The sequence below is a fragment of the Anser anser genome (assembly GCF_964211835.1).
Source record: "Anser anser genome assembly, chromosome: 2".
Classification (NCBI taxonomy): domain Eukaryota; kingdom Metazoa; phylum Chordata; class Aves; order Anseriformes; family Anatidae; genus Anser; species Anser anser.
Genome location: NC_139721.1, coordinates 124982251 through 125004453, shown reverse-complemented (window position 1 = coordinate 125004453; position 22203 = coordinate 124982251). Strand labels below are relative to the sequence as shown.

The following is a 22203-nucleotide window of genomic DNA, read 5'->3' as shown; positions in this document are numbered from 1 at the left end:
GCTCTGAAGTCATCTTTTCTGAAGCTGATATTCTGCTGAATAGTGATGAGGCACAGAGCACAGTACTACATAAAGAATTTTGATTGAATTAATGCAACCTGAAGGGCACTATCTGAAAACTTTTTTTTTTTTTAATTTGAAGTAAAAAAGTGCATATGGCTTAATCTAAAATAGCAGAGAGCTACAGAGAATGCCTTATATATATAAACATGAATTTGAGGAGAAATGGTTTAAAGTAAAGCATTTCTAGTGTAAGAAAAAACAAAATGATACATTTCAGTGTAATGATCAGATACACTGCACAAAACAGATCAAAATACTTTATAGGTATTTGCTTCAAAGGTTGGTTAATTTGTAGGCTGTTGCCTTATATTCTGATCTGCCTTCTGAAATCCTGTTAATAGCAAATATAGTTTTACTGAACTCATTTTCCATGTAACTGCAGATAACGCTCTTTCCTTGAAAACCTTCTTATTTTTGGAGGAGGTATAGGAGTTGCATTTTAACGACCAAACTATTGCATGTGTACAACAGGAGAGAGGAAGACTTAAGGAGGTGGTAGGTATCAAAAGGCAGGTATCAAAATTTCTGGGGTCAAATGTAAAGCTGGGAATTTCCAGATCGTTTCATGCAGTCAGACTTAATCTTGTATGATATGCCTCATTTCCTTTTTTTGGAAACACATTAAACATTTTAAAAATATATCCTGTTTGTGATGTTCATTAAAAAATGAAACAACAACTAAAAGCTATTAGACAAGCATTAAAAAAATTCTCGTCTATTCTACCACCCACATTGTAATGGCCGCTGTACATTTTTCTTCTCTTGTTATAAAAACAATATTTGCATAACTCTACCCATTCATGGCTTGTAAGTCAGTCCTCATCAACTGACAGCAATAACAATGAATCAGCTTTAGTTACTATTGCTCTAGTTTGGTAATTCAATGCATTTCTATGATAATCAAATCCAAACTGACGTGATGAGGATAACTGATGGTTCTGTGACTACTCTGCAAGCAATCAAACAGTGTAACTTTTCTCCCATGAATTAAATAACTTTTCTTCATGTGACTTGATGTCCATTTCCATCAGGTGGAAGATAAGAGATGGTTAAAATAGCTGGCACTTCTAATTCAAAGGGCAGCCCCTTTTGAAAAACTCACTTTGCTACTTGGTTTTGCAGTCTGTTTCCAATAACTGTATGTATTTTAAACTTGGCAAAAACAATGGAATTTCTGTTCCACGTCCCAATGAAATGAAAAAAGATTATTACACTTTGCTTCTGTAAAAAAAAATAGAAAAGGAAGAAAAAGGAAAAGATCATGTGGAACAGTTTCTTGAAACATATTTATGCAGAAATGACATGCAATTCAAGACACGAAAGGCTGATCTGCTATCTAAGCACTTAAAGCCTTTAACAGTAATAATGATCTAACTCGAACATATGAATGAGGCTCAGGCATTACTTTCACAGGGGCCTATTTAAATTCCTGTGTGGTTTAAGGGTATCAAAGGAAGAAACAGTGTAAAGTAGTATTACATACAGTGAAAAAAAAGCCCTCAGAAAAAATAATGTTGGAAAAACAACATTAGGAATGCACGATAGTAAATACCAAGGGTTACTGCTACAAATCCTTTTGTAACACTACAAAGATACCCTTCAAAGAAAGTCCGTTACTTAAAACAAAACAAAACAAAACAAAACAACCCCTGACATACGTTAGCAGAAAAATATCTGTGCAACTTTACCACAGAAATGTTAAATACTTCTGGAAAACAGCACTTCAGGCAGCAAAAACTATGGTCTATGAGTTATATTGTTATGATAACATCCTTTAAATCTTACATTAATTTTAAGTATTTCAGTAATTTGGATATAAGAAGCAGAAAGGAAAACCTACAGTTACATCACCGTATGTATTTTAAACTAATTCCCCTGTCTAAGTGTGCAGTTTGATCCATCCTGTATGTTAGATGCCATGTATTAGAACAGAAGATTAAACAAATTTATTTACAGCAAAATATAGCTTTGTTGTCTAAAATATTCACAGTAGCCACATTTTCTCCTAAACAGTGCAATTTAGAATGATCCTCTTTATATTTTTATCTACTTAGGCTAGTAAAGGTTTTTTTTTTCTTATTTTTTTCAAATTATATAAGTATTTTGACTAGTACCTCAGATGAAATGTTTTTTCTTAAGTGGAAAATCTTGTTAAAATGACAGCAAAATCAACCCTTCAAAATAGTAATTTGTTGAATCTCCCTAAGAAATTGTGTAGGGTATTAAACAGATTAAGACATTTACTTTGTTTTCCCTTCTAGGGAAACAGAGTGCAGAAATCCTAGAGAAAAGCTGCCTGTGCCAGTACTAAAAATCCTTCTTCTCCACAACCATTTTTAGCAGCAGTCTTCTGGTTTTACAATTCTTCTGTTCTTACACTTCTACCTAAAGTGTGCTCAAACTGGTGAAAACTGCCAAATTTACACTTTCAGAAGGACAACATACTAAATACAGCTATGGAAGCACATGTAGAGACAGGTGTGATTTTGGACTTTAAAAATTATTTTTATTATTTTTTAAATTGTGTATGTCTCTTAAGGATTAGCCACAGAGGTATCTTAAGTTGTTTCAGGTATCTCTTAGCTACTTCTGATTCTGAGCCCTTTCTAATTTTAGAAGACAGAAGCCCATCACTACCCCATTTACAGGTTGACTGCACTGTTCAAAACATCCATAAAGTATGAGCCCCCGTCATCCCTCTTCTACTCTAAGTCACAACCCGATGTACGCACTCTGAATCCCAGGGCTGGCAGGGGGGTTTTGGGGACTTTCTTCTTTGATTTACTGGAAAAGGGCTGGAGCTCAGTTACAGGTTACCTGCTCTTTCCCTGGGTGAGGGGACTGAGGATGGGATCAGAATTGCATCAGATGTAGCAGAAATTCCCTAAACTTACACGAACTGCTGAAAAACTCTTAAAATTCCCACCAGCTAAGGACTGTGCTCCGTACGCTTAAGTTCTCCAGTATAAATCCTTCCTTCCCCAGCCTCCAGAGACATCCTGCGTAAGATTACCGACGGAGCTGCTATGATACAGCGAAGCGAGCTTGTGGGACACAAGTCACAGGCAGATTGCTCTGCAGCCTATCAGGAAAAACACGCTGCTGCTGTAACGTAATGTTTAACAGTTTGAACACACATTATTTGCAAAAGTTTCCATGCAGGTGCTAGCAGAGGAACCTACACAACACTCTTTTCTTCTTTGTCTAGGTGTTCCCCGCCTTTTTTGCATATTAACAGAAAAAAATATATCTAATTTTGCACAAAATATGAAGGTTCAGAATAAGAGACAACAACGAGAAAAGGTATTCAGTATGTCTGATGAAAAATGAGACTTATTTTAGTGAACATGCTATTGCCTCAATGCCAAGGGAAAAGCACTCGTCATTAGAGAAATGAATTGCTCAGCTGTTTATAAGCAAAAAGCTCTGGGGGAATTCCTCGAGGCCCAAAACACAAAGCTTTGCAGGGTTACACAAACATATGTTGCAGGTGTTTTAGGGTAGACAGGTGGGGAAACCTCAACTACTGAAAAATACGCCACTTAATAGATTGTATCTGAAACCAGATAACTAAATGCAACAGAGAAAAAAAAAACACAAAACAACAAACAAACAGAACAGCCACAGTGAATTACACATGCACACAGCAATAGTCTTGCTAACATAATCGTCTCACTAGAGCCAAACGGAACTTTCTTTTTAAGTAGATTTTTTTTAGCATATTAAACATATGCTGCCAAATATCATTTTTCTAAATGAATAATATTTTAAGCCTAAAACAAAGGACAGACTGAATTATATATAAAAAAGAAAGATGGTGATGAAGTGGTTTTTTTATTTTTTTTTTTTATTTAAAGAAATATTTTTAAGAGTCAGTTTGCTTCTTTTCCCCCTCTTTAGCTGACAGGACAGTATTAGATCTTTCACAATTCTCATACAGGCTAAAATACTTCTGTATTAGAATGATATTTGTTTCTTTTCATTTGTTTCTGATTAAATTTGGAGGAGCATATGACCCTATATTCGGTAATGCTGAGGAGGTCTGCAAAGGTTTACCTTTTCTTTCTAGATCACCTGTACTTATTTCTTCAATAAAGGTGATAAAACATAGCAGAAATTTGGACTGGGAACAGTTGAAATACAGCAGCCTTAATGTGGATAAGCAATACAGTTTGTTCAGTTCTGCAGCAGTTTTTCCATTACACACAAATAATTAATACAAACTGCATACTGACGATTACCTAATAGCCTACCTAGTTGCAGGGAGAATTTAACCTTTCCTTTTTTTTTTTTTATCCTTTTGTCATTTATCCAAGAATCTGTCTCCACTCTATGACTAGGCTTATGCGGTACAAGCAATGGCTTAACATTACATAAACATGCCAAACTATTTTGTATACTAACCAAGCAACCCATCCCAAACTCTAGAGCACCCAAAGCAAATGCCACTCCCAAACCAAAACTCTTCTTCTAATCTTCCTCCTCCTTAGTTATACATTCTGTGGAACAAGCAATCTGCTGAAGCACAAAAGGTGTTGCATCCACCTACATACCAGAGAGTTAAATACGTATTAAAAAGAAAAAAAGAACAAAAAACAACAGTGAGGCATTAGAGGACATGATGGGCAATGGCCAACTTTAAAGTGGTTCAATGCCAATAGTTAAATATTATCCTGAACATAGGTCGACAGTCTGCATCTATCAGCCGTACATATGAAAGTAGAACAGCATGGAAAGTATAATGCACCGAACTAATAAAGAAGTTCCTTTAATCACATGAATCAGGAGATCCGTACACTAATACTGGCTTTGGCACAGAAACACCATAATCCTCGAACTGGGAATAATACTTCCTGTTTACGTTTTTCAGAAAGATGCTGTGGGTCTCAATCACAGAACTTGTTATTTACAATGCAATAACAGCATGAAAAATTATCATATTTAGTTGTTTATAAAGAAAATTAGGGAGCACTATTTGCCTGAAAGAAGAAAAATTCCCAGAAAGAACTGAAAAGGAAAGAAATTCCCTTAATTGGGTCAATGCAGGAAGAAACCCCTCAACTCTGATCAAGCTGAAATAAATTAGCTCCAGTTTTGTTACATGACAACCCTTCATCCCCCTGGCAACTAGAAAATTCAGATACCAGGATGATATTTTAAATACTGTGCATTATGGTCTGTTTTTAACTTCACACACACATGCTTTCTCTCACATGGGTATTCTATGACAAGAGATAAAGAAATGAAAAAATGACAAGTGAGATTTAAAAATACTTCAGTGACTTGACGGAAAGAAATTTCTAGTTGCCTATTTAGGCTCCTTGTCCTAAGCGACTGGAAAGCCTTTTTTTTTGCATTTATCATTTTACACCTTATTGCATTTTAACGGGTAGATCAAATCATCCCACATCAGCTTTTATTGATATTCCAGACAAAAAGACTTCAACCTGCCAATGCTCAAGTTCACAACCTGCGTAAAATCCCCATCTTGTATAAACAGAATTGCTTAAGTACCTTTTAAATCTGCCTCTTAATTTAGTCATCTATTTTTCAGCAGAACCCTTGGTTTTAAGAAGTAAATTAACTAAATAGTGAGGTATAAATCTGACAGCGCTCAGCCCTGTCCCATGACAGATTTATGCGCTGGCATCTTGCAGCCCTGCGCGGGGAGGAACAGGAGTTTTACAACGTTGTGGAGGAAAGATCCAGGCTTTTGAAGGGAACACACAGCAAGCCTTGCTTTAAACCCTGGAATGTTCCAAATTATGAGATTTAAAATATGACATCTTTATGTACAGAAAAGCTACCACATTATGGTTTTATTGGCACTCGTTTTGGACAACCTGTATAACTCACTGATGGCTTTGTGGGTAATGCAGTTATCCTAGGCTTATCCTGATAGAAACCTTATAAACACACAGTATTACATCTGCTCCAGATACATGCTTGTACACAAATCTCACATACCAGAGGAAAAAAACAAACAAACCACACAAACACATTGTTTAGGGGTGATTTGGTCGTCTGCTATCTGGAAAAGAAACAGATTATATTATGTTCTTCATGTCACGTGCTACGTAAAAATTTGAAAAACGTCCCCGGGGAGTGAAAAAGGCTCTTTCAAAGAGCTGCATGTGCACAACACGGTAAAAGGAATACGATGGTGGTGCCTTCTCCTCCAAAACACAGAAGAGACACGCTAAGCTCCTGATGCCGCGGGATAAGCAACTCCCTTCGTAATGCGACTCCAGGAACGAGGGTACCACAGAGCCATTTTGACCACTCTGCACATTAAAAACAACCAAGAAACCTACCTCAGTTCTCCAAACCTGATTTTCCTTACAGCAAAGGAGAAACTATATCTTTCTCATTGCTTTCTTGAAAGTATCCTATTATTTTAGAAGTAAAATGCTACAATACAGACTTACTCAAATAGCTTTTGTATAAAACAATTAATACATTAATATTTACTATAAAATATGTCAATACACAGCAGTATATCTATACTTATATCAGAAGAAACTGAACTTAAATTACATCCTAATAGGCTGGGTATGACTCAATAGCTAATCTTTCATACATTATTGAAAAGTTACGAATCTATTTTTATATAACTCACAGTTTGTGTTTTGCAAATTGTAGTCAAATAAATAAATTATGATACAGAGAACTTTTGATTAGGTAGAATTAAAGTGCTTTAAGTGTTTTAAGTGCTTCCTTTTGATAAACAACCATGCATACTAGAAGTGATTAATTGAATTGTCAGGTTGCACACAAGAAGAACCATAATCACCTCACTCTAACACTGTTAAACACATTTTATTGCTGTAATTTTATAGATAATATCATTACTCTTTAGGAGAGGGTCAGTAGCTTCAGATGACTTTTTAAACAGAAGTAAACCAATCATTTGAAAGCAGCAGCCCCGAGAAACGCACATGCAGTAAGTTTTATTAGTAGCTAGAGTAATTAAGAGCCTGAAGTGCTTCAGTTTCTTGCTTTAACATCAAATGCAATCAGCATTGCTTTTACTTTGCTACTCAGGATATCACCTTGCTCAAAGAGAAAGAACTATTTGAAGTTTCAGCTTCCAAAAAGAACTTTCTCTTCCATCCTCTCTCAAAAGCATTTGCCCATTACATGACTAAGCTCATGAATTCCCGGTGAATATTAACAGGAATGCTGATCAGCAGAGATAATTCTCTTCTTATTTCCAAATTTTCCCTAATTGCCCGTCTAACTGAACATGATGCTACAGCACCTCATGACTTCTGTTGCGGATTAATAGGGAAGGCACTTTAAAAAAAGGTGTAACTATGAAATATGCAAAAGATTCAAAAATGCAAACAATTTTTTTTTAATGTTTGCAGCTCTCAGTCCAGTTGATTGATCAGCAAGTACTTGCCTTGACAATTTACTGAATAATGGATGTTACTTGCTGTTCTATGCAGCCCTATTACATACTTACTTGAATACTAGTTGAAAGTAGAATTAATGGTTTCTAACTTGCCTGTACTTCTCCCCTCCGAAGGAGAACGCACCACTCCACCTGTCCAGAAATTGCCAGCCATGCCACCAGCTCCTCACTGCCCTCCAGGCCTGCAGCTCCCACCAGCAGTGAGAACTAAGCGAACGTGCCCTCCTTGCCAACTCTGTTCTCGTTTCCAGAAGCGGGCTGCAGTGGCATTCGCTTGGCCCTACGTGAAACTGGGACCAGTACTTTTTTTTCTGCACCATCTTATGTGCAACATGGCTTTGTCTCAACTATGAGACGTGTCATTGTTTTGAGGAAACTTTTGCTTTAGCTTGCATTACTTTCCTCCATTTTCTATTAATTTAAGTGCAATGGCTGTTTAAGTTGGATTGATATAATATTTGTGGGCTCTTAACCAGATAACTGGCCTCTGTATACAACACTGAAGGGATGGCACGACACCGTAACCAGCACTGTCTTTGGCAGTGAATGAGATCAGCTTTCACCTTAGAGTGTTGACTACTATGTTATATATGATGCTGTGAAATGAGGAGGGCTTTGAAGGATTTCTCATGTGAAATGTTTTGACTATATGATTTACCAACCACTTACTTTCCAAGAATTCTTCCTGAAAATACGATGGGCATGGTACTTTGAAGACGGTGACTATCTCATGGTAGGTTGATTACACTGTCAACTTACATGGGGAGGTTGGAATTAACTTTGGGATAGATGAGAAAGTTACTGTACTGTGAGTATTGATCACACAACATTTTTTATATTTTAAAATACATAGGTACACTGGGAATGAAGGTTTTGAAATGTGTATACAAAAACAAAGAGGGTTTTTAATCCACAGTACACTTTTTATGTGGTACTATGGCAACATGGTTATTCCAAGTAATTTATCATTAAACTCATAGCTGCCTGTCATATGTTGTTCTATTAACAAAACACAATAACTTAAATTTAAAACAGTAATTTTTAAAACAAATCATGGCCTATTTCCTTGGAAAGCAAAAAAAAAATAATTTAAGAATAAGAGGATAAAGATTAAATTAATACCATGTTTTTTACATGTAAAATATATGCAATTCTTCAGTTGTATAGGCCCACATAAAAAACCCTGGCGTGCAGTTAAAGAAAAAACATCAGTTTATTCAAACAGAGGTGTTTAGATTAAAGCTGACCTTACTGTATTTACAAATTGAGAAGAAAGACTATCAGAATACTTTGATTCATTACAAGGAATTTCATGTGGCTGTAAAAGTGGAGGTCAGTTTGAAGATCCTGACACATTTTCATTCATTAAAATCTATGTATATTGCATTAAAAATCCAAGATTTTAAACTTTCAGACATTACAGGAAACAGAAGTTCATGAAGTAGTACCAATGAATCACTGATAGAAAATGCATTTGTTTGTTTGTATCTCCTAATTTTTCTCCCTTTTTTTTTTTTTTTCTTACTTTTCTCCCAGATTAAGAGACATGTACTTAGCTTTTCTGGAACGTGTTTTCTTTATCGGTCATAGCCCTGGTCAAGGCAACCTTCCTTTGAAGCACAGGTGACCTTACTCACACCACCACCTCATACTGCCTTGGGATATCCATTACTCAAAATTCATTTTTCATGCACCCAAAACTCGTATTGTATAGCTGTGAATCTCCTGAAAAATCAGTCACAGTCTTCACGATTGAAAAAAAAAAAGAAAAAAGGAAAAAGAAAACATTTGTTCAGCCCTCCCTCCCCCTTGTTGGTACTACTCTAACAAAATGGACTAACCACCCCATGCAGTACCTTCCTGTGTTGGTACAAATTAATGAGCTGCTAATGCCCAAACACTACCAGATTCTTACTTCTGATTGGCTGCAATCTGGTCATTAAAGCAAGGTAATTAATGCCAGATTGCACACACAATGCTAACAAACAAACAAAACAACCCCAAACCTGCTTTTCTCCTGCCACAAACAGCGAAACAAACAACACTGACATAACGGCAGCTTTCAAAGGCCAGTTGCAGTTCTGCAGCAGCACCTCAGTTAATGAGTGTAGAGAAAAGGATCCATCTGAAGAAGAAGAAAGTGAAACTCAACAGCCTTTCAGTCATATGAAACTAGCTTGGAGAAAACTCAGAGACGGTGGCAGCTACTTAAGAAGAAAATTCAGCCGAAAATAAATGTACAAAGAGTTCAGTTCAAAATTTCAGTAATATGTTTCCCCCTTGTCACTTATTGCTCAGATTTTGAAAAGTGTTAAAAGCTGGAATGCAAATTTCTACAGCTAATCATTATATGAGTGATCATGACCATATATTTTTACTCAAGTTTTCTGGCAGTCCCTGTAATTTCAGTCATGATGAACTAATATGACTTACTTGAAATGTCATGTATGCTTCATCATGGATTTAGTTAGAATTTAACATTCTGCAAAATATATACCACCATTTTCAATGTCAGCAAATATATTAAAATACAACATTGAAAAAACATCAGCAGCAGTAATGAGAATATTATTAGCATGAGTAACTTCTATTTCTATTGACCAAGTACAGCCACTTTCCTGTTTCTTTCTTTAACTCAGTGGCTTATGATGAGCACTGTGTTCACAGAATTAAACTCTTAACATATTTTACAAAAATATTACGAATACAGTTAGCTTTCAGACAAAGGATGACTGTCAGGTTCTTAGTATGTAACATAAACCAGAAATATTCTATGTAGAGCTTTGGTTTTGTAATAAGTCATTGTGATAAGGTTAACACTTCAACACAGAACAACATAGAAATAAGAACACCCAAAGATGAAAATTACTTTGCTTATGTTGCTGTATTAGAATTTTATTTGCTAAAGGGTGAAAACAGATTTGCAAAATTCACAGTTAACTTAAAACAATAGTTTTAAACCTTTTATTCCTAGCCCTGGCTGCCTTCAGGAAGGAAAGAACATCTGGTTATTTAAGGAACACAATATGTTCACATTTTCTATGACTTTTGTTTCTAATTGGGTTTTTTAATTTTTTTTTTATTTGAACAACTCTAGTTAGAACTATGTTTTTTAATCACTTTATATTTTTCAACTGCCCTATCTCTGTATCTCTACTTTTTAATTTTGCAGACTTTGCTTTGAAAATTAACAGTGCTCAATGGTTTTAAAAAAATGGAGGATATTGGCCACTTGTGGGATATTAAACACACAGAGACACGCCTTCCGTAAATGCTTTTGGATATACAGAAAAAACCTTGCTTCATTTTCTCATTTCACATATACATACTTGCAAAACCCCGTTCTTTCATAAGAAGCTCTACTTTTATATCCGGAAGGACTGTAAGTGCATAGAAGTAACTTTCATATAAATAATTGAGGTAATTATCTGTTCAAAGAAATGTGAAACAAATACTCTGCTAAGCAGGTTAACAATATTACCCTATGCAAAGACAACAACACTGATTTGAGGTTTTCATTCTACATTTTCATGAGAACTGGAGCTAGCCAAATGCAGAAAAGGCTTAAATTCAATTATTCTACATTGATCCATACTCAAGCCTATAAAATTAGTATCTCTCAGGCCCCCCTTCAGAGACAGGTGCATTTACTTTTTTTCAGCTATTACTGAGCTCTGTATTTCTCTTCAGTGCCACTGGAATATATCAGGGATGTGGAATATAAAATGTCCTCTCATCCCAACTGCCAACCAGGATCCTCTAAGTCAAAAGAAGAGTTGCTGCAAGCATTAGATTAATGACAAGCCCAAATTACCTTTCATATTACAGTTATTACTGGATAACGCAGAGGCTTCTACTAAAGTTTGATTCCACAAAAGGTCAAAAAATTGTGTTTGTCTATCTGTAAGAAAAAAATTCCCCCCATCTTTTAAGTAGAGCTTTCTTTTGACATTTAGCTCTTCTGGTGAGGACTGCAGTGAAGCGCAGCAACCAAAAACCAGTAGGTTCATCAAGCCGAAGTTTAGCTTTCCTGATAGGCTACAAGGCAAATAAGTAAGGAGAAGATATGTTATGACTGAGCAAGGAAACAGAAGAAGAAATAATGGATGACACCAGAAGAGCAAACTCTGATTTATCTCCAGAATCAGAAGTTATGGATGGGCAGGCCGTATCAGGTCCATATTAACTACTTCACAATTTATGACAGAATTGTTCCTCAAGAATCTTTCAGTATTTATGTTCATATCACCAACCTCTCAGTCCAAATACCTACATCTTTTCCTTGGTGAGATTATTTGGCATTTAACTATCTGCAAAAATAATCCTGAAGACAACATATACTAACAAAACTTTAAGAGGCAATTCCTGTTTGCCACTGTCCCAGGGTTTTTGCAGTTCCTGTCCAGCTGAGATTCAGAGCTCCAAAGCGCAGAGAGCGAGCCTCTCCCAGATATGTGGAACGACACTAAACATACTAGATGTGTTCAACAAATAATGAAATAAGCCACTGGACCATGCACCAATCTCCCACAGAGAGGAATGAGAGTTGTCCAACTTCACACATTAAAAAACAAGCAGAATCTTGGAAGAAACACCATACAGAACAATTCAGCTCTGGCTCAAGAGAGCTAAGTTGCACTGAACCAAATGTAATTTCCCATTAGAAACTGGAAGCTAGTGATGGAGAAATGCACAGGAAAACATCAAAGGAGGAAGAAAAATCATTAAGCACTGAATTTGCTAATCATCACTTATAAGTTACACTACTGACTAAAATCTCCTTGTCTTTTCTTCCAATCTCCTTTTATCTGCTCAGGGAATAAAGGCAAACTGAATTATCTTTATGCAGATAGCAAAAAAAAAAAAAAAAGGCATTCTAATTTTCCCACTTACACTGGCACATAATCTGTGTACCGATTTTAGACTCCTAGAGCACCCATGATGTCATGTTGAGTCTTACCTTTCATTCTCTCTGTAATGAAAAATTTTGACAGACTTTGAAACTGTTTATATGTAGGTCTTACACCACACAGAATAACAAGCCACAGTAGGCAGACTCTCATTTCAGAAATACATGGGGTTGAACCAACATATGCTTAAAGACACATAAGTGAAATTTTAAATTACATCTAGGGAAAGATAAAAAACAGGTACTTAAGTCACAGCATTGGAGATGTACTTCTTTCTCTGACCAGAAGGTATTTTTTCTCTCAGAGAGATCTTTTAGAGAAGTTTAACTTCCTTACTGAAGGAAGTCCAGACTTGTTAATGTAGTCTCAACCTAAAGACCCAACGTAAAACAAGAGGAGCTAGAAGTCCCTTTGGGCTCTTGATTCTCTGGAAATCCTAGCTTTCTAACCTTCAGAGTATTTCCCAAGCAGGTAAGTACAGCTCAGAAATGAGGAGCAATCATAATTAATCATATTTAAATTGCCAAAACAACTAGCAGTCTTTGCATGAAAGAGCTTTAAGTACTCATTCACCTGACTGAAGGGAGAACTACCTGAAAGATACGGTAAGACACATCCACTATTCCCGAAAGGTGTTCAAGGCACACCTGAGAATTTGAATTAATAGGACACCAAGGCCTTATGAGCCTGTCTTCACTCTGTCTGATTCAACAGAGTGAGGAGCAGAACAGTGATCAAGCTTCTTTCACGGGAAGTTGATGGCTTTTGCCCCCTTCTGCTGGTAGCATGACTTGTATACTGTCTAGGATGCTTTGGAAGACAGCTGATTAGTAATTATTTTTTCTTTTAACATACCCCTTTCCTAAACAACAGATTACATATTGGATTTAGTTTGATATCGCAGCACAATTTCCCTCCCTCTGTATCTTCCCTCAAAAAAATAGTTCTGTCTTGTTTTGCTAAGACAGTACATAAATAAATGCTGGGCAGCTTGATTTCACACTCTGCTGCCTGAATCTTAAGAAAAATTCTACAGATCTAACATTACAAACTCTCTTACACACTGAAAAGATGATATACTTTACTTCTCGTCATGAAAGAAATATTTGCGCCTGAGAGGAATGAAGAAAGCAGCTGTAAAGAAAGCAGCTGTAAAGAAAGCAGATTTCTGCAAAAAACTGATACAGAAACAAAGAGACATTTTTTTTCTTAATCCATAGAAGTGTAAACATTGTTATTGAATGAAATTTTGCAGAAGACAGTCAGAGTGCAGAAGTGATGAATTTTTCACTTTCAAAGGTGACTTGCCTCAAGAGATGAGGGAAATCAGACTTCACGCTGGCAGCCTCCTAATGGGACATGCTCAAAGACAGTTCAAAACTGGTAGCACAAATTCTGCTATCTGCCAAAAATCTGAATACTGGAAAGATTATTGTGTACAGCTTTGCCTTAAACATTTTTTCCACTATATTGTGTATATCCAATGTGCACTTAATATACACATGCCATTCTAAATCATCAAGAAGTTCACATATTTTGTAGTATAGTTGAGTGTATCAAAAACATTACATTTATATATTTGTACATTTTATTCCTGTGAATCTTTTCAAATTGTAACAGCAGATTCTCAGTTTTAATTGAAAACCATCATGTATCTACTATATATTGGGCATAGGTAGTGCTATAAGGATTAACAATGGTTAATCTCCAGAAATCTCATGAAAAATATTTTACAGACGATATTGCATGACAGTTTCTACACAGCTTACTAGGTTATTAAATAAAATATTAGTTTCAAAAGTATACTTTATAATGAAAGATGTCTGTGCAGAATACCAAACAAAGGAGTATAAACATCTGCAGTTAGCTGAACTCCTGGAGAAGTTTAGCAAACTAGTAGGACAGCACCCTTTTAAGAGTAAAAAAACTTGTATTCTACTCTTGTTTATCAAGTCTTTCCTTCAGCTTGTCAAAGAATTTGAAACCATAGATTAGCCCCCAAAATGTAGGTTGTAATTAACATCATAGCATTTGCAACATTCTATTACAGAGATTTATTTCCCGTGTTTACAAAGTGAGCCTCTCACCTTTGGATCTCGGAGGAAAAGTGCTCTTAGGATAAGGGAATGAACATCTCCAATAGGTGGATAATGCATCAGAAGTCCCAAACAGGTCTGATAATTACTTGATATCACTATAATGAAAATGAAAAAAAGCAAAATATTACTATGTTCTTATCTGTAAGTTCATTACAGTTCAGATGCGGTTGCCTTGTCCCACATGAAGGCTCTCAGAACTTATTTCACAGACATTTGTATTAAGATTCAACTCCAAATTTGGATGCCTAAATTTAGCTGTTTGTTTGTGAGCTGTGCACCAAAACTCCACCAGAGCCAAGGGAGGTGGAGGAGATACTGTCAGCGAACAGGAAATGGACACTGATTTTTCACTCACCTGCAGACAACTAACGCTAAGGGTGTTATTTGTAAGGTAGGTTTTTACTTCCAGTCTTGCTTTTATGACAACTTTGCCCCACTCTGAAAATTCTTTGCTGAAATATCTTTTATCATATTCTTATTTACCTATGCACATACACACACACATACAGCCGTATGCAAATATAAACTGATGTCAACAAATCCTTGATTTCCAGTAAGTCAAAAAACTTTTTACAAAATGCTAACTACAAATGGAAAAAGTTAGATTTTCATTTCAGAAATACTTAAAAGTAGAATACCCCATTAATTTAGTAGGATTTTTTTTACTTATTTGGGAATTTTTAGGAAGTTGATTTCATCTGAACCTGTTTAAGTATACTCTATGGTTCTCTGCTTGCTGTTATCTATTTTTTTTTTCCAAATCAATCTCATTATGAGTGCAATTATTAAAGATGTCTTTTCAGGCAGGTCTGTGTAAACTAACATCATTTCTTTTGCACCATCCAAATCCAGGCAATCCATCTGCCACAGCTGTCAAAGCAATGCCTGTTGCTGATGCTTGCACTGTGAAACATAAAGACAGCCTCCAACATTAATATTGTAAATAAATTTTTAACAAACTACTATTCTGAGAACTTTAGCTGTAGCAACAAATACTTCTAATCAGGCTTCTACACCAGAAATAATCCTTGCAAACACAGAATTATTTTGAATCAATAAAAGGCAAAATAAATGGTTGTTCTGTGGACAGAGAGATTTAAATGTTTTACTTTTTATTCTTTCATGTGAATAAGCCTCATATCCTCCTGTACCTTTCCTCCCTCAACATGAGGATTATGGGGAAAAGATGCAGGACTGGGCAAAATGAATAATTATAATCTGTGTAGGGAACCACTTTATCATCTTCATTTCCGTTGCTGATCCGACAGCTTGTAATTTCATACATCTGCTTTCATTTGTAAAGCACTCACTTATCCTACTCATTCTTTATCTGTTCTGCCTGTTCTTTTCCTATCCTTTGTTTTTCTTGTTCATATTCAGGTAACTGTTTTTTTCTTCTTGTAGTCACAGAGCTAGCATAATGAACACAACACAATGGTCTCAGTCAGAGATCTTTCTGAGAAGCATAATACCAGCACCGCGTATTACATAACCAAGCCAATTCTCATGCGTAAATCAAATTTAAGATACTGCACTGCAGTTACGATTATGAGACCTTTTTACCAAAGCAACTAAAAATACTGAAAATGGACAGTAAATTCTACATAATTTTATAAATGATAAGTACTAAGACTAACACATTTCTCTTTGGAACACGCCGGTATGTGTTCTATTTTGCAATGGAAAATTGATTAAAAACATTCTTTCTTTATTTCTCCTGGAACAGTTATTTGCTGTCTCACTGATACAGAGAAAAGTAAATAGTAAAAAATCTAATTGATTTTAATGGTGCAGACTTGAGCTCTGACAAAAACTGGTATTTTCAACCACGAGACATTTACTCTAATTATTAATTTTTTGAAATGTATAATAGAGAAGCAATTGAACAATTGAAAAAACAATAATCAAACTGTTGGGCCATGACTTGTGTCCCCTCTGCTCCCTAGAATTTATATTTAAAAGTGAATCCATCACTGATAAATTGAACAAAAACAAAAGCAAAAGCAAAACTTAAATGAGGAAGGTCTGCTAACTTTTATATTTATTTAATCTTTATGTTTTTCTCCATACATTCAGCTCTCCTATTCTCATGTAGAAATTGTTATAGAAAAAAACATCACTGCTAGTGCTCTATTTACTGGAGAATCTTGGGTTAAAGGGATTAATTTGCTGAAACACCTCTTGGTATCTTTCTTTGTTTCAAGAGGGCCAAATGCATGGCCAAATCTATGCTACTATACAATAGCATGGCAGTTTTCTTAAAAATGATGCAGAAAATATCAGCAAAACAAAACAAACTCTCCTTTTCTGAATATTCAGATTGGAATTAAAAGGATTTCTAAGAATCAATTCCAGGATGAAGTTTCTGGAAGGAGACTGCAGTATTGATTTCTCTCGTGTCAGCAGGAGTTGGACGGTACTGAAGTTCAAGGGTGAAATACTGTGGCCAGCTGCCTTGTAATAGGCTTGGTGCTTGCCTGTCTGTGCTCCTCCTCCACTTATCAGCTTGGCAAGAATCACATCTGGATCCTGCTCTTAGCGTGAATAACAAGTTATCACTTCGCCAAAGAAGAATGGGATCAGTATTTCTTGGGAAAGCAATAGAGAAACTCCTCTGATAGGGAAAGCAATCGTACTGCCTTTAAATACCTGTTATGCAGTAACAACAGATTATGCAGAGGAACAACAAATTGCTTTCACTCCTCTGCTTTCGATGAGATAGACTTTTCCCTGTTGGTCCAATAACCATTCCTGGACGCAAGCAGTAGTAAAAAAGGTTGAAAACATGAAAACTAACTGTACCTGTCCTCAATCAAGTCCTAATTTCCTGCCACCTGTCATTTCTTCTGAGTTTCATGTTTGAGGCGGCCAACCCTGTATAGAGATGACTTCCTAACCTAGGAATGGTGGGACTCCTTCCCCCTGCTGCTTTACGCATTGCTATGTTCTATTTAGTACCCCTAAATTGAATTAAACATAGATTATATGAACATCTTGCATGATAACAAAAATAACAAATCAACTCCTCCAAGAAGAGGCTGTGGTTTCTTTATTTCTCTTAAAATATTCAGAGTGCCTTTAGATAAGAAAAATATACTCTAATAATGTCCATGGAGCTAGGGACATGGTAAAAATACAGTTATTCAAACACTGATCAGTCAAAAATAGATCCTGGTGTAGTAACATCATTAGTTTACTATGCAGAACACGGACAGGTCTTCCAGGTATGTTCATTTTTGTCTTTCTTCATGGGAAATATATGAAATAAATACCTTTTTTTTTTTTTTTGCACTGAACCCTCCCTTCCATTCTGATTTCACCAACAGCTGCTTATACATTCATATTAGTGAAAGAGAAGTAACACATTCATGCTTCAGATTTGACAGATTTTTAAACAAGTTATATTTTTCAGTTTTTTTTTTCCCCAAAGAATTCCAGAAAATCATTTATTAAAACTCAGAGACACTTCAGTACACAGCCCTACACCTGCTTTCTGAGGATTAACACTGCACGGATAAAGCTCTGCATATTCAGTTGTTAAACTGAACAGAGCAGTTTACAGAATGGCTGTATACATGATTATGTATCTGCAGTCTCTAAAATGATCAGGTCATTTCAACTATGTTTTTGTGTATACACAGTAATCTAAAATTCTAAACGTTACCCTCTCCTTTAGTAATACATAGTTTGAGTAACAAAGAATTTCAAAATAAAAATAAAATTAAAAACATAGTAGAAATGCTACTTTCTTAAAATGATGTCCTTGAGAACGTAACAAAACAGAAAAAGATCTAGCAGTTCCCAAAACAGCAACTCCTTCCCCATCCCCAAATGTGTTGTTATAAAAGAATCTGCATCATTTTTAAACTCTCAAATGCTTTCAGTATTATATTATTATCAGTACTTATGTTTGATATTTTTATAACATATTAGGAGTTCTATTATTATTCCTATTGTTTCAAAGTTCTAAAACTGAAAGTTTCCAGATGTTTTATTTAAGGATGATTAACATCATTTTTTTTAAATAACATTTCCTTTCACCAAATAAAGAACAGTTTTTAGAAACTTATTTGAAAATGGTTTTTAAAATATTACAACATCTATTCAAGCTCAAATATTAACAACAATATAAATAGGAGGGAAAAAGGAAAACCTTTCTATTACAGGTATATATGGAAAGCTTTCTTTTATCAAATCAAAAACTGTAAAGATTTCTGAGCTTGATGTTTACACTATATTCAATGTTATCATATTTATGATTGGGTATTTTTTGCACTGTACTACTAAGCTTAGAGTAACTAATTAGGTCCAACTACAGAAGAAAAATATACTTATTTCAGAAAAAGTGAGTGTATGAAGTATTAGCTGTCCTGGTGAAATGACTTTGCATCTTATTTGAGGACATGTACTCCACTTTAAAGCTATTTATTGCTTTATTTTACTAAATCTGGGGATTTCAAAGAAAAAAAGGGAGATTTATTTCATACAGATGCCCATAATACATTTTTAGCTCACATTTTAGTTACCTCATACCGATTCTCACGTGTGAGCACCATAAAGTCAAACAACCAACCTCAAAGCAACCTTCCTTTCCCAGAAAAGAGAGGGTGCTTATAGACACATTTCTTAATTATCATTTTTAAAGGGAAATGATGGCACAAAATACAATGCTGATGTTAAGAAACAATTTATATGCATCTGCACCACGCATCTATACAAAAATTTTTAAGATTATTTCAGTTTACTGCACATAAACAAAACAGATTCAGATTACAGAAAACGTCTTGGAATTGGATAATCCTTAAACAAGCATTGATTTTGAAACCTCTACACTGAATTAAATGTCCACCTCTTTGAGAGGAATGTAAGGCAGCTCTAAATGCTGCATGTTTATTAAAAAGCAAACTAAAAAAACCCACATGAAGTCCTATGGCAGGCAGTGAAACAACAGTATGTGTAAAGTACATCCGTGTTATATTTTCAAGATCGGGCCCTAAAATAAGAACAACAGAAGTTGAAAACTTTATGTGTCCTAGAATACAAAATTGTGTCAAATATGTGACCTTGTTACAAGCTAAAACTTACAGATTGTATATAATTAACACCCAACAGCATCCTAAAGAATTCATATATTTAATGTCAAACATGCATCTTATTGAAAAACACATATTTTGTTGTGGCAAACTCGTATATGGAATTTTTTGCAAAATATGATAGGACAGAAATAAATGCCTCTTAATTAATCATTACATATTTTCTTCCTCCCATTCATAATTATACAAACTAGCAACATTTTTTTACTTTCTCTTTTGTATTAACTTCATTTATTTATTGCTCATCACTAGTCCATATGTGCAAATATCTTTGCACGTATTTCAGGTATACTGAAATAAAATGAAGTGATCAGTTTTCTATGCATGGAATAAATGTATTTTGTAATTGCTACTCATCTCTGCGTGTACATTTCCTTCACGACATAACTTGGAAATCTGAGTCACTGTCTTGTGCATTTTCTCATTTTTCAAAGCATAAGAGCAAAAAATGTATTTCCAGTTATCAGAGGATTTACTCAATTCATCGGCTTTGTCAGAAGGTGGAGCTCTATACATACCTGAATCCCTGACTGCATAGAAAATCTGCAACTCCATATAAAAACACAGAACTACTCAGAAAACAAACGTGGATTTAACTCCAAGATACAATTTGTTTCATAAATACAGCAGACTGTGCCCGATAACAAATGGCTCCTCTCATAGCATTTGAAAGGATTTTCAGTTTGTTAAAAAAGTCACAATGCAATTTAGCATTTCTTAAGCCCTCTGTTTCTTTGAAAAATAGGTTTGCATTCTTCTTAAAAGATCGTAAGATAGTTGATACTTACAGGCATCTCTAATATATAACAACATGGCTACAAAAATGTAGTCAACTAAATTCAGGGTGATACTGTCAGCAAATAGAGCATCCCACACAACAAGAAGGTCCTGGAGTGGAAATTCACGTCCAAAGAGGAGCCTTACCCATCGCCTGAAAAAAACAAAACAAAACAGAAAAGACATGCTGTATTTATCTGTTTCGACAAATATTGTAAAGCCAGTATACATATCACAGGATCAACTACAATCCAAAGCATTTCAGCAGGAAATTTTGCAAATTATGAAGGTCTACGAGAATCACTCACCTAATTGTGTTTTTGGAAATATTTGTGTGTGTCTACATTAAGGGAAGCAATACATTACCAACTGCAAAAGCTTAACTGACTAATACTGTTATGTGGGTGAACCTCAAAAGGAAGAACATATCAATCCTATACACCATATTTTTGAGCATTTGATGTGATACTGATCGAAGATGAAAGTGAGATGATGTTACGCAAGAATAGCCTGGAACAGACAAGCAGGGTGAAGCCAGCGGTTTACCAGAGCCCTGAAAAGCCCACTCAAGTGAAAGCCAGTTCAAGGCAGATGCCAAATAGCAGTAAAAATGGATCGGGTCACACTTGCTCTGAAGAGGCTTCCTCCCTGTTTTTGACAACAGTGTTTCCAGCTCCATGTAAAATATGCTATGGATGCTGTTTTGATTAAACCTAATTTAAATCTTTACCAGATTTAGTGATAATCTGCATGTAGACCACACCATTAATTCCTGTTCATATCTCTGCTGTTTCATACCCAGTAAAATGTGAAAATCTATCTTATTAAATGCAAAATTTGCTTGAGACTGGAAGCTTGAGATACAGTAGAAAAAAATAATTTCTCAAGCTTTCTTATTTCCAGTTCCAGCTCTTACACCGACCTTGAGACAGGCACTTCCCTTTCCTATTCCAAACCAGAACCATTAGCTTGGTACCTTTCCAGGTAGCAGAAATTATCTAAAGTTATCTTTGAAAAAGCTACAGAATAGTTAGTAACATTAGTCCTGGAATAGTTATTACAAAATGGACTTAAAAATAATGAATTACATTTTTAGCTGGGATATGCAAATTGCTACGCATGTGGAATCTGTTTATTCAGTGGCAAGAAAAGATTGATTGCAAATTTCTGCAAAGCAAATTGAGTCATTCTGTAAAACTCACAAAATTTTCTAAAAAGGCAACTAGAAATTTCAACAAGATTAGTTTCACTTGTAAGAATTCACGTTTAACCACTTTTGTACCAGAACTCGTTGCTTTAAGGCATCTGCTTTTTTTTTGTTTTCGATTCCAGTAACAAAAGTTCATTTCTGCGCAAATGAATTCCAACACGTCAGTCAAGTACAAGCTTTTAAGACAGCAACAGTCTGTACAAAGCGACTCTCCCTTATGAACGAAATTGAAAGGGACTGTTTTGTTAATCAAGGGTTTGTTCATTCAAACTTTTGTACCCCCAACATTGGAACTGTGTGTATAACCCATAAAAATGTCCATGCTACAGATTTAGAGATCACTGTACAGAATATTACGCCCTGCAAGACACATTCCCTTTTAAAAGTGAAAATATGCGACTTCAAAATACAGTCTTATCTAATCCTTATTTTGCTTACACCAAACATTTCTGTTCTATAGTCTTGTAACTTTTTATTTTAGCATAGTAATTATAAAGGTCGCAATATTAGCTATGATAAAACTCAAACTCCGATCAACCCCCCAACCTATGAGAGCTCATTTTCAGGCCTCAGGAAGAAAAGTCAGAAGAACTGCTAACAAAAAAGCAGGACTTATCTAGTACATTTAATACCA

General features: G+C 35.4%; 1 protein-coding gene across 6 annotated transcripts in view; it reads right to left on the bottom strand.

Annotated features, from left to right (window-relative positions):
* Window positions 1-22203, bottom strand: part of TBC1D5 (TBC1 domain family member 5) — a 320497-nt gene that overhangs the window by 59419 nt on the left and 238875 nt on the right. For all 6 annotated transcript variants that reach the window (XM_083824309.1, XM_083824307.1, XM_083824305.1 and 3 more), the window contains 2 exons: window positions 20371-20513; window positions 14478-14584 (listed from right to left, as the gene is read on the bottom strand). In XM_083824309.1, coding sequence (XP_083680435.1) covers window positions 14478-14584; window positions 20371-20513 — 250 coding nt within the window. The remainder of the gene's footprint in view (window positions 1-14477; window positions 14585-20370; window positions 20514-22203) is intronic.